This window comes from Salvelinus alpinus, chromosome 17 (genome assembly GCF_045679555.1).
Source record: "Salvelinus alpinus chromosome 17, SLU_Salpinus.1, whole genome shotgun sequence".
Lineage (NCBI taxonomy): Eukaryota > Metazoa > Chordata > Actinopteri > Salmoniformes > Salmonidae > Salvelinus > Salvelinus alpinus.
In genome coordinates this window covers 2,716,605-2,730,850 of record NC_092102.1, presented here as the reverse complement: position 1 = coordinate 2,730,850, position 14,246 = coordinate 2,716,605, and the positions used below count along the sequence as shown (strand labels likewise).

Sequence of the window (14,246 nt, the reverse complement as noted above, 5' to 3'; positions counted from 1 at the left end):
TTCCATAACTTGGACATCTCGACTTCTCCCTTCTGCAAACACTTGAAACACGACCAAATGCTTTACAATGATCACACTGCATTGGTCTTTGGATAAATACTCGGACTCTGTAGTTAATATACCATAACTGCACATGAGTAGGGAGAGACTCCATATAAAAAATAAATAAAAAATATATAAAAAATAAAAAATAAAGAACAGATAGACTCTTCACTTTTTCTTCATTCACCACATGATTCATCTATTCAACATCAACTTCCCACGAGACGCCAGATATAACCCCCTTGAGGGGTGCCCTGTTCCCAAGAGACACACACGACACTTCAAACTTACCAAATCGGGTGAGACACAACACACATGTCTTCTGATCCGCAGAAGCACAAAAAAATCTAGACAGGCCCCCCTCTCGTGATCCTCACAGCCTTCACTCTACCCAGCACTCTCTCCACCAGTTTGGATATCTCAAATGGATTCCTCAAGATTGGTAATTCGATCAGCTGCTCCTCATTAACTCATTAATTAATTCTCAACTAACATCAAGGCGGTGACCCGTTCCTGTAGGTTCATGCTCTACAACATTCGCAGAGTACGACCCTGCCTCACGCAGGAAGCGGCGCAGGTCCTAATCCAGGCACTTGTCATCTCCCGTCTGGATTACTGCAACTCGCTGTTGGCTGGGCTCCCTGCCTGTGCCATTAAACCCCTACAACTCATCCAGAACGCCGCAGCCCGTCTGGTGTTCAACTTTCCCAAGTTCTCTCACGTCACCCCGCTCCTCCGCTCTCTCCACTGGCTTCCAGTTGAAGCTCGCATCCGCTACAAGACCATGGTGCTTGCCTACGGAGCTGTGAGGGGAACGGCACCTCCGTACCTTCAGGCTCTGATCAGGCCCTACACCCAAACAAGGGCACTGCGTTCATCCACCTCTGGCCTGCTCGCCTCCCTACCTCTGAGGAAGTACAGTTCCCGCTCAGCCCAGTCAAAACTGTTCGCTGCTCTGGCACCCCAATGGTGGAACAAACTCCCTCACGACGCCAGGTCAGCGGAGTCAATCACCACCTTCCGGAGACACCTGAAACCCCACCTCTTTAAGGAATACCTAGGATAGGATAAAGTAATCCTTCTAACCCCCCCCCCCCCCTTAAAAGAGTTAGATGCACTATTGTAAAGTGGTTGTTCCACTGGATATCATAAGGTGAATGCACCAATTTGTAAGTCGCTCTGGATAAGAGCGTCTGCTAAATGACTTAAATGTAAATGTAATTAACAAACCTCACTCTTACAAGATACTAAGTGACATTCTCATCACTGTGTACAACTTTGCTCCATTTTCTATTATTTTGGACAATATTCCAATTCTCCTTGATTCTACCACCATTAGATTCAGAATCCACTTCATCATCCGCTTCCGCCATCTTTCAACACCTCAACGGGAATAATTTCATTCCATCATGGGATATGTCTGGATCTACTGTACTTGTAGATCTTGCAGCAAAGATAGATGTGCTTGCAAGCAACTAGATGTGACTGACCACCAACTGGACCAATGGTGCCCTATAAAATGCTTCTCATTCCTGTTCAGTGAGGTTTTGTTGGATAAATAGTCTGATTGCAGAAGTCTTCCAGAACCACACATATGCTCAGGTATTTTCACTTGGCAATATAGGACAACTTTCTGCTCTAGCATACCCTTACCCCCAGTGGTGTAAACTACTTTGAAGTACTAGTAGTAGTTTTTTGGGGGTATCTGAACATTCCACTACATTCCTAAAGAAAATATAGATTTTCCCTGACACCAAAAAGTATTTGTTACATTTTGAATGCACAGGCAGGGGAGACATATGGTCCAATTCACACACCTATCAATATAATGCGTTGTCATCCCTACTGCCTCTGATCTGGCGGTCTCACTAAATACAAATACTGTCTTTGTAAATTATGTAAAAGTGTTGGAGTGTGAAAAATAGAAAATCATGCCATCTGGTTTGCTTAATATAAGGAAATTGATGTATAGCATTTACTTGTACTTTTTACATTTACTCAAATATGACAATTTAGTACTTTATCCACCACTACCTTTAAAACCAGATACTTTTAGACTTTTACTCAAGTAGTATTTTACTAGCCATGGTACCAGTCTCTTTAGCAAAAATTTCACTCCCTGTACTCCATATAATTTGGCAATGACAAGGAGTGGAATGATAGCTAAAGAGACTGGTATCTTCTAAAGTATCTTTCCTTTTACTTAAGTATGACAACTGAGTACTTTTTCCACCATTGCTTACCCCTTCATATTCTTTAAAGGCTATGTCTGTCTGGCCAATAGGCCTAGGCTAGGGCCCTTTGCTATGTATGTCATTTAATAAAGGCTTTTAACTTCTCCAAATGTTAGTTTCTTCACATTCTTTGGAGGTTTGCCCAATGCGTTGGCATTGTTCATGCTATCTGCAGCATCCAGGCTTACTGCTTTATTTGTTTTAGGTAGTGCTGTCCTACTCATTGTCCTGTGTGTTTTTCTTCTAAAGAAAGGATGTGTGTGCACTGTTCAGCAATAGAAAAATAAGAATGCACTCTAGGAAATGTGGCACAGCACTAGGATTTTTCTCTCTCTTGCTTTACCAAGGTTACTGCTGAATATACAGTTGAAGTCAGAAGTTTACATACACCTTAGCCAAATACATTTAAACTCAGTTTTTCACAATTCTTGACATTTAATCGTAGTAAAATTCCCTGTCTTAGGTCAGTTAGGATCACCACTTAATTTTAAGAATGTGAAATGTCAGAATAATAGTAGAGATTTCAGGTTTTATTTCTTTCATCACATTCCCAGTGGGTCAGAAGTTTACATACACTCACTTAGTATTTGGTAGCATTGCCTTTAAATTGTTTAACTTGGGTCAAACTTTTTGGATAGCCTTCCACAAGCTTCCCACAATAAGTTGGGTAAAATTTGGCACATTCCTCCTGACAGAGCTTGCACACGCTTTTTCAGTGCTGCCCACAACTTTTCTATAGGATTGAGGTCAGGGCTTTGTGATGGCCACTCCAATACCTTCACTCTAGCCATTTTGCCACAACTTTGGAAGTATGCTTGGGGTCATTGTCCATTTGGAAGACCCATTAGCGACCAAGCTTTAACTTCCTGACTGATGTCTTGAGATGTTGCTTCAATATATCCACATAATTTCCCTCCCTCATGATGTCATCTATTTTGTGAAGTGCACCAGACCCTCCTGCAGCAAGCACCGCCACAACATGATGCTGCCACCCCCGTGCTTCACGGTTGGGATGGTGTTTTTCGGCTTGCAAGCCTCCCCCTTTTTCCTCCAAACATAATGATGGTCAATATGGCCAAAGGACATTTCTCCAAAAAGTAAAATCTTTGTCCCCTTGTGCAGTTGCAAACCGTAGTCGGGTTGTGGCTTCTTCCTTGCTGAGCGGCTATTCAGGTTATGTCGATATAGGACTCGTTTTACTGTGGATATACATACTTTTGTACCCATTTCCTCCAGCATCTTCACAAGGTCCTTTGCTGTTGTTCTGGGATTGATTTGCACTTTTTGCACCAAAGTACGCTCATCTCTAGGACACAGAACGCGTCTCCTTCCTGAGCGGTATGACGGCTGCGTGGTCCCATGGTGTTTATACTTGCATACTATTGTTTGTACAGATGAACATGGTACCTTCAGGCATTTGGAAATTGCTCCCTAGGATGAACCAGACTTTTGGAGGTCTACACTTTTTTTTTCTGAGGTCTTGGCTGATTTCTTTTGATTTTCCCACGATGTCAAGCAGAGGCACTGAATTTGAAGGTAGGCCTTGAAATACATCCACAGGTACACCTCCAATTGACTCAAATGATGTCAATTAGCCTATCAGAAGCTTCTAAAGCCATGCCATCATTTTCTGGAATTTCCCAAGCTGTTTAAAGGCACAGTCAATTTATTGTATGTTCTGACCCACCGGAATTGTGATACCGTGAATTATAAGTGAAATAATCTGTCTGTAAACAATTGTTGGAAAAATTACTTGTGTCATGCACAAAGTAGATGTCCTAACTGACTTGCCAAAACTATAGTTTGTTAACAAGACATGTGTGGAGTGGTTGAAAAACGAGTTTTAATGACTCCAACCTAAGTGTATGTAAACTTCCGACTTCAACTGTAAATTATTGAGCCTAGTGCCATGGTATTTACTGTCTGACTGAATGACACAAACAGTGTCTTAAGATGACAAAGGACGTTTCTGTTTTGCAGTGATACTAACTACTTTGTTACCACAAACAATGTTCCAGAAACCAATTTCAAATAGATGCAAAGCTAGGCCTTGATGGTGTAGCAGCTAATGTATGTATTTACCCTTTGATGAGCAGTGACCTTGAGAAGAACAAATAGGCTTATTACCATATAGACTATATTGTTACAACCAATCGGTGGGATAACATTTGCTTTGGTTTTGGTATCAGACAACACATAGTTCTCCCATTGTACAGATAGCTTTTACAACTCGTATCAATGTATGTAAGCTAGTAGAACTGTAAAAGAGTCATACGAATTCGAAAGAAAGACACAGAATTGTACTGTATTTTTCAAAGGTTTTGGGCTTCGATCAATGATTTTTGGTTTTATAAACATCATTGGGTTGGACCAGGTACCTTGTCATGCCACCTAGTGGAGACAGTCCCACATTACACAAAAACACAAGAGGTGTTCCAAACGGAAGATGTGGCGCGAGACATAGCTAGCTAATAGTGTGTACATACAAACCTTTTAAGTAAAAAACGAATCTAAACTAGTTCCATCCACAGCAGTTATTATACGTAGTTCCTCAAGGCAAAAATGCCCCGTAGAAGACAGGTAAGACAAATATATGTCGTTAGATGGCTAGCTGGATAAGCTAACCAAGTGAAATACCGGTAACGTTAACTTAGCTAGCTAGAACAGTTAGCTATGTTAGTATAACGTTGCTGAAATGCGCATTTATATTGTGTCGATTTGAAAGTATTTTACGTTGTTAGCTAACGTTAACTTGTATATAAACAAAATGCATAACCGTTAGTTAGCTAGCCAAGATGGCCTCTTTTTACGCTTATAAGCTAGATAGCTGATGCTAATATTGTGTTGTACTAGCTAGGCTGTGTTTACGTTCATATTTTATCGTGGCGCGGGTAGCTACTAACTACTTAACTGTATATCTCAATTATTAGAATTTGATACATTAACGTTAAATAATCTAACGTTGGTACATTTTTTATTAGCTACTGATGAAGTAGCAATAATTCTACTAGCTCATTTAGATAATGCCAGAAGATACTGACCCTACCGTTACGCTTGTTTACACTGAGCTGCACTGAGGTCGGAACACAATCTTGCTTACATTAAAAGCCAATGTGTACTTGATCCGAAAGTGTGGGGGAGGTTCTGTATGGAGGGCGTGACTCAATTGCGCAGCCTCCGTAGGCATGCAGAGGCCAAATTGAGCTCCAAACCGCATTGCTGTGCCCCTCCCAAATGTTGTAACAATGTTGAGGGCTCCATATATAGCTCCTCATTGACATGATTGGTTTACAGTAGGTGGGTCCTGTATAAACACAAACTCACTTCCTTGACAACTTCCGTCACAACAGCTCTGCGAAGCACAAGAAGTATGAATGCCCTGACTTCTGCAGAGGCCGTATCACTTTAAAAGCTGCACGGCCAATGCAGACCTCGGCTTGACCAGGCAGCGCCTTTTAGACCCCATGGAGTCAGAGCGAGATATGGGTCGGAAAATGTACCTCAATGCAAGGTTGGCATATCCCACATTTAACTTTTCCACACTACTTCACCGAGAAGATTGAAATACTTATAGTTTCTGCAGAAAACTTCCCCTTTCGTCCTCATGCTAGCTACCAGTAGTAGGGTGGTAGTCGCCCTTGATTATGACTCTCAGTTCTATTACATTACACATAAAAGTGTCTTCTGTAGGGGGGAGTTTTGTTAAGAGCTACAACGCTCGGTCTGAACTTTGACACGCATGGCTGGTTTTGGAACAATAAGGACCTTATCTTCCATATGGCCGAGAAATAGTTTTCAAAAAACTAAATATTTAATTGATACACACCTTTTTATAGGGTTAGGATTTCCACACAGCCATATTTACATGTTACAGTGCTTGTTTATGGAAAACAGAAGAAAGACGCAGTGGACTACCTGTGCTAATTAGCTGTTTGCACTTTTGGAACACCTGTGTGTAAACGGAAGACAGACGCCACAAATGTTGCCACTGAAAAATACTGTTGGCTGCAACTGTTAAAACTAGTTAAAAAAGTGTACAGTAAGTGTTTATTTTGCATTTGTGAAATTATTTTGATGTGATATGAACGTAAAGGGATTTATGTTTCTGGGACCGTACTGCAATTGAGAATCGATTCACGTTTAGATGGAGTATTTGCCTGTTTCGACTTCCAGAGCCAATGTGCCCTTTATACAGAACATGTAAGGTCCTTGGACTAAGGAGTAACGTTAGGCTCCTTTAGTCCAATATTGGGCTAAGGTGAATCAACAAACAATGGACGTAATACAATAATTCTACAAAAAAATGCAGTAAACAAATCTGTTTTCACTAAATGTCAATAATGTGGTCGTCAAAATACATGATAAATCATTTGAAAGCAACGTGGCAGTTGTTAACCATGTCTTAAAATCCCAATACTGTACGTTATGATATTAACATGATATGAGCCTAAATGTAAAGCAAGTGAGAACGTTCAAATCTGTTGGACAGCCTTTTTTGTGAAACCCTCGAAATTGGTGTGTTCATATTTGTTCTTTGCGATGGGTATTCCTCAACCTATCAGAGTAAAATCGATGTGATATTGTATTGCCAAGAAGTATGGGAAGGTCCTGAGGGTGTTTTGCGGTCATCGGACATCTTTTGACTGAAAATATCATTACAATGTAACCCAACTCAGGTCTCGGTACCAGAAGTAAGCAATGTTATAGACTGGTAGCCTTCTGTGTTACAGTTCAGACTTAGTGAGAAGTGGGTGTCTGTGTTAGGCTGTGTGTGTCTGTTTGGTGGGGGTGCTGCTGTGTGAGTGTGTGGGCTTGCTGAGAAGTGTGTGTCTGTGTAAGCCTGTGTGTGTGTTGGTGGGCGGTGCTGTGTGTGAGTGGGTGGGGATGGTGTGTGGGTGTCTAATTTGCATAAAATGTTTCAAATGGTTACAAACTCAGTTTTGCATAAAAAATGAAGATTTGTAAATAATATGACAAGCCTACCTTAAATGATTGGTCTTAAATGACTAATTATGTATTCTGTACTGCCTAATTTGCATAATATAGCATTTTAATTTAATCATTTGTTAATAATATGACCACCCTATTTTGAGATATTGAACAAAATGTGTAGAACTTAAGAATCCTATCCTGATGAAATAAGGTATTATGTGTTCCTAATAAGCTTCTATATAACATGGAATACAAAATATAACACCAGATCCTCAGTTTCATTTTGTCCCCTAACATCCAACCAGTAGCCACAGAAACCATTACAGAATGGCACGTTGCGTTGAACAACAAAGGAGCTGATTGGCTGACACTGCCATTCCAAAATGGCTGTGGTGGCTACTGCTAGCTAGCATGAGGACAGCAAGGGTAGTTTTCCAGGAAAACTAGCAGTATTTCAATCTTGTCAGTGTGGATAAAGGTACAATTTGTAGTACAGTGGCATATCCCATTCCTGCATCGAGGTACGCTCTCCGGCTCCATGTCTTAATGTATCCACGGTTGCGTTCCGACCTCAGTGCAGCGCAGTGTAAACAAGCTTAACGGTAGGGTGAGTATCTTCTAGCAAGCTAACTTATAGCTAATGTTAGAGCCACCATGGAAAGTAAATGGCTAACTATCTTCTGTTCTAGCATTAACCTTACTAATCCTGCTTTATTTCATTTTCTCACAGAGAGTGCATGTGGGGAGCGGCTCTGATGGGACTGAAGACTCAGACTCTTCTGCTGAGCGGGAACAGACGAACAGCTCGGAGAGTGATGGAAACATACCCAAGAGAACACGCCTCACAAGAGCATCTCTGCGCCTCAGCCAAAGCTCACAAGGTAAAGCCATGGGATGGATGTTTTAGCTGTGAATCAAAACCTACATCGCAACTGAGATAGTTCGGCTAGCTAACAGTGAGACAGTCACCTGTCTAGGAGACCCTGTGGGGGCTAAGAATTGCTAAAAGATTCCATTATTGTATCCTACATTGTAGGGTGTCCACCCACCAGGGTTTCTGTTAGGAAAAAGTCTGGCCGGACATGTGACCGGCAAAATAAAAAGTTACCGGACAATGAAGACATGTACCAGACCCATATGCATTGGGTGGGTAACCTGATTAGGGGGTCCACCCACTGTGCTCAGAATGACAGAAATCATATTTAGAATATGGTAATTCATCAACTGGGGAGAAAACTAGCTCTGACTGGGGGGGAAATAGTTTTGAACGGTCATCCAACTCGGGAACTCTGGCCTCTTTCTAGAGCTCAGATTTTCCGACCTGAAGATCGCTGGCGTCATGATTTGACCCCGTATTTTGACCCCGAGTACTGCAGCAGCAGCTCTTGCACTGTCTGACAGATTTTCCTCTCAAAGGCTCTGTATCTGTATTCTGTACGAGTCTAATAAATAAGATGGGCTACATATTGAATATACTGTATACACGTGCCAATTTAATTCCACTAAATTATGCAAATTCACCTAGACCGATAAGCATGACCAGTCAAATTACATCGACTGGTATTTCCATCAATGACTAGGCAAAAAACTATTATTTCGCAATGGGACTTTTTCTTCTTCTTCTCCTGGTTATTACCGGCTAACAGAAATTCTGCCACCCACTCCGCACAGAGTGAAAGAAAATGCGCTTTGGTGATGAAATTTGACTTCCTTATTTTATAAAATACATTTTAACAAGACAAATATGATTCTTCATGTTCTGAATTGTTCTGTGTGGTCTTTCTCTAACATATCATTAACATTATATACAAAACTTCAGATTTCGTAACCTTAACGCATCCGATAATAAGCACCGAGCTCTGTTGACAGAGCGCCTCCGCATTCTCCTATTGACTTTTGTGGATTTTACATGTTGTGGTGGTGTCTGCATAGTTGTATCCGCGGGTCGCAAAATAAATATGATATTAGCTAGATTAAATGTAAAAGGATTTGAAAATAAAAAGCTTGCGGTACGCTCAGTGCCCCGTTGACAATTCACAAAAATACGCTTGTTTTTGTGAATGGAATTTCGCATTAATATTAAAAGCGTATACTACAATATGAAAATACTGCATGTCATGTCTCAAAATCAATATCTAACTTACCTCTATATTGTTTTATGTTCTTCGGATTTGAGAAGAAAGATGACGAGTTCAACAGTGAGCCTGTCAGTTAGCGTTACATCTAGACCGCTCACCACGTGTTGATTTTGTCCACCCACACCAGACGCGATCAGGACACGCAGGTTGAAATATCAAAATGAACTCTGAACCAAATATATTAATTTGGGGACAGGTCGAAAAGCATTAAATATTTATGGCAATTTAGCTAGCTAGCTTGTTGTTGACTAATTTGTCCTGGGATATAAACATTGGGTTGTTATTTTACCTGAAATGCACAAGGTCCTCTACTCCGACAATTAATCCACAGATAAAAGGGTAAACCGAGTTTGTTTCTAGTAATCTCTCCTCCTTCTTTGGACTTTATATGGCGGTTGGCAACCAACTTTAAGGTGCATTACCTCCACCGACTGGAGTGTGGACCTCAGTTCATCTTTCAGTTACGCACGTGGGTATATGCTCCTAAAAACCAATGAGGAGATGGGAGAGGCAGGACCAAGTTCTATTTTTAGCGCATGGCTACGCAGATGCCGTTGACACGTGAGAGCAGTGTGGGTGCAATGACTGAATAACACCATGGTCCGCGTGCGCGAATAGATTCCCCCCTACACGAAACGTGATCACGACATGCAGGTTTAAATGTCAAAACAAACTCTGAATCAATTATATTAATTTGGGGACTGGTTGAAAAGCATTAAACATGTATGGCAATTTAGCTAGCTAGCTTGCAGTTGCTAGCCAACGTGTCCTATTTAGTTAGCTAGCTTGCTGTTGCTAGCTAATTTGTCCTGGCATATAAACATTGGGTTGTTATTTTACCTGAAATGCACAAGGTCCTCTACTCCGACAATTAGTCCACACATGAAACGGTCAACCGAATCATTTCTAGTCATCTCTAGTCCTCCTTCCAGGCTTTTTCTTCTTTGGACTTTATATGGTGATTGGCATCTAACTTTCATCATAAGGTGTATTACCACAAACGACGACCTCCGTTCATCTTTCAATCACCCACGTGGGTATAACCAATGAGATGGCATGTGGGTATATGCTTCTAAAAGCCAATGAGGAGATGGGAGAGGCAGGGCTTGCAGTGCGTTCTGCGCCACAAATACAACCAACTTCTATTTTAGCGCTTGGCAACGCAGGCGCTCATTGGTGCGCGTGAGCAGTGTGGGTGCAATGATTGAATAACATGTATGTGTGAATTTATTTTGCAACGCATCTGACGTGAGCGGTCTGTTCAGCATGACAATTCTCACAAAGAATCCAGCCTAACTGACGCAATGCTATTTTCAAGATTTTTTACCACTTTTTTTCCCTCTGGCCTCCATTGAATTATTCGCCCTAATTTTGGCAATCCTACAAGGGTAAAAACTCCAGTAACTTTTGAACAGATTATGATAGACATGGAGCATTGGTTTTCTTAGAGGAGTATCTACACATTTAACATATTATTTTACCTATTGGTCCCATCATTTTATTTTTTTATTGGACACCCTATACATTGCCTTGTAGCTAAACATTGTGCCGTTTCTCCCACCTGCCCATGTAGACACACCAGATGTGAAGCAAGACGAGTCTCCACCGCTGACGCCTACAGGCAACGCCCCGTCGTCTGAGTCTGAGCTGGACATCTCCAGCCCCAATGCCTCCCACGATGAGAGCCTGGCCAAAGACCCTGCCCTCAGAGACTCCGACAAGGACCTCTCCCACCGGCCCAAGCGCCGTCGCTGCCACGAGACCTACAATTTTAACATGAAGTGTCCCACGCCGGGATGCAACTCATTGGGTAAGATAAGTCACCATTTGGTTAGTGGCACCACTGCTAGTTTAGTGAATGCTCAACAAGACTTGTCCTGATTCTTGTTATGATTCTAGTTAATTAAATGTATTCTCTGAAACTCATTGCTTTTCTTTCTCTCTTGTTTCTCGCAGGACATCTAACAGGGAAACATGAACGGCATTTTGCGGTATCAGGATGCCCACTTTACCACAACCTCTCTGCTGATGAATGCAAGGTATATGTCAGAACAATATTTTCCATTGGTTATGTGTTTTGAGGTGCATTAACTTCATTGTCTCCTACGATGAGAGCCACAGAGAATCAAATCCCCAATAAATGTATTCTTCCTTTTTATTGACAGGTGAAAGCAACCACTCGTGAGAAACACGAAGAAGAGGCAAAGGTGCAGGAGGAAAGCAACAGACACGCCACACGCCACCAGGTAAAATTAATACAATTAATATTGAATACTTTTTAAGGTGATTCATGTTCACTTCATGTTGGAAGTGAAAAAAATCCCAATTAATTTCTGTTGTGTCCACCAGACGCCCACTTCAAGACAGACGAGATACAAAGAGCAGGTGACGGAGATGAGGAAAGGGAGGAACTCTGGCTTGTCTAAGGAGCAGAAGGAGAAATACATGGTGAGACATATTCAAATGACTAAAGGGACAATTATGTTTGCTATGGAGATCTTACATTTTGGTGTCTTAGAATTTGAAACGCATTTCAAAAGTCGTTTTTGTGATGTTGTCATATAGACTTGGTTTATTGACACAATCAACACTCGTTTTATTTCTCCATCTCATCCACAGGAGCATCGACAGAGCCACAGCAACACCAGAGAACCTCTTCTGGAGAACATCACAAGTGAATATGACCTGGAGCTCTTCAGAAAAGCCCAGGCACGTGCATCTGAAGATCTGGTAAGAGAAAAACCTCGGTGCACCTACCTCCTTCATTAATAATTAACCAATAGTGATATAGATTGTATTGTAGATAAGGTCATCTTGGTTGTTTAGAAGAATTTCATATTTCACCTCTCTTGTTTCGCACTTGTTGAAAACGCCACAGGAGAGGCTGCGGATCCAGGGACAGATCACGGAGGGCAGCAACATGATCAAGACCATCCTGTTCGGCCGCTACGAGCTGGACACCTGGTACCACTCGCCCTACCCTGAGGAGTACGCCCGCCTAGGACGCCTCTACGTCTGCGAGTTCTGCCTCAAGTACATGAAGAGCCAGACCATTCTGAGACGACACATGGTAAGATAATGAAGAGCCAGGCTTATCACCTCTTAGGCTTGTGTTACACAAAGCAACTTTCACGCAATTTTAGTTGTCACTTGTAACCTGCAACTGCATCTTCTCAAGCCACTTTGCTGGTGCACAAAACAACTCAAATGTGATTGAAATAGCATGCAACAGCCAATCAAATTTAAGCTGCTTTTGTCATATGTTTGGGAATTTTCAACTTACCCAATGTCATCTGCTGCGGTACATTGTGATTTCACAAATTATTTGTTTATCCAACCGTTTGGTTATTGTATACGGATCGAGTTAGATAAGCTGGCTGAAACAATTTAGCTAGCTAGCCAAAATGAAATTGCCAGCAAATTGCTGCGTTACATTGTGATTTCACAAATTATTTGTTTATCCAACTGTTTGGTTATTGTATAAGGATCGAGTTAGATAAGCTGGCTGTACAATTTAGCTAGCTAGCCAAAATAAAATTGCCAGCACCGTTTCATCAAGCTAGCTAGCTAGCTACGAGCTAACCAAGCTAGCAACGAGCTACGCCAACTAATGCAGTTCATGTTGGACAATTTCAGTTGAAACTGGTCAGAGAGAGGTCTGGGTTAACCTAAGAAATTATGTTTAATGACTGCCAAACCATGTACATAAATCTTTACTATTATTTGTTTTGATTGGCTGTTTCTTGCAACTAGTTGCACAAAGTTGAATTGTTTGCAACTAGTTGCACAAAGTTGAATTGTTTGCAACTGGATGCAACCAAGTCGCGGATGAATTGCTTATCAGTGGCAGGGGGTGTTGCACGAATCAATCCTAATGCAACAAAGTTGCAAGCAACTAAAGCTGCGTCCAAGTTGCTACGTGTAACTACACCCTTAAGGCATGAACAGACCTCCAAGACTGTCGGCTGTGGTACACCTCTGCCCAGGATGTCAGTCAATGCTTTTTTTGTGTACACATTAGTGATGCATGGGTTGATTCATAACTCGCAGTCTCCGCGGTTATATCCGTGTGCCGGGCGGGTTTAGGGTCATGAAATATTGTGTGTATTAAAGGTGGGTGGGTAGGTTAAATTAAGCGAGAACAATGCATAAAAATTCCCAAATGTATAATTCTTGTGCAATTCATATCTATAGGCTTTAGGTTTTTCTTTCATCATTTTTATCTGGAGTTGGTGCATATGCCCTGAAGCTTAGGCTTAACTGTATGCGTGCCAAACAAACGCCATTTGCCAAATGCTTTTGGGAACTTGGGCAGAAAAAGTTAACATCGACCCAAGATGTTATGTGTGATGATTGCGAGGCGTTATACAGATTTGACAGTCGCACGACGGGGATGTCAAATATGGCAGGCCAAGGCGACTGTACTGTTCAGATGTGTTAAATGGAATAGTAACTGAAATCTGGACACTGACTGTAGGTCTATAACCGCTCACATAGCCTAATATAACATTAACTCCTGCAGAATTAAGCCGTTCTTGCAGTAAAATGTTACACTAAATGTACATTTTTACTCGGGAACAGGAGTAGAGAAATATCATGTTTTTTATTTCAGAATCTTGAGAGAATGAATGTGCTGTTAGGGAACGTATCGAAGGTTCTATCTTTATCAGCATCATAAAAGCTGCTAGTATTTCAACCACATTAATTATACATCCAACCCGAACTAAAATCTTATCAGAAATATGTTGGAGTGTTTTCACTGCTTTTAATTCCCTTAAAACTGGTCAAACTAATGCAGACCTGCCAACCTGCATGCATTTTGCATACTATGCACGTAATTTGACGTCAAAGTATGCTGGTACAAAAAAACGACCCTAAAAATATTCTTCTAGTCGGAACA

General features: G+C 41.4%; 1 protein-coding gene across 2 annotated transcripts in view; it reads left to right on the top strand.

Moving 5' to 3' along the window:
* Positions 1–4,684: 4,684 nt before the first annotated feature.
* Positions 4,685–14,246, top strand: part of LOC139541958 (histone acetyltransferase KAT7-like) — a 26,957-nt gene continuing 17,395 nt past the window's right edge. Inside the window, exons 1-8 of one of the 2 annotated variants that reach the window (XM_071346892.1) lie at positions 4,685–4,856; positions 7,939–8,089; positions 10,920–11,156; positions 11,303–11,385; positions 11,512–11,592; positions 11,696–11,794; positions 11,966–12,076; positions 12,225–12,416. In XM_071346892.1, the coding sequence (XP_071202993.1) occupies positions 4,839–4,856; positions 7,939–8,089; positions 10,920–11,156; positions 11,303–11,385; positions 11,512–11,592; positions 11,696–11,794; positions 11,966–12,076; positions 12,225–12,416 (972 nt within the window). In that variant the 5' untranslated portion in view covers positions 4,685–4,838. Of the gene's footprint in view, positions 4,857–7,938; positions 8,090–10,919; positions 11,157–11,302; positions 11,386–11,511; positions 11,593–11,695; positions 11,795–11,965; positions 12,077–12,212; positions 12,417–14,246 lie in introns of both variants that reach the window. The other variant, XM_071346890.1, reaches the window with a different exon arrangement.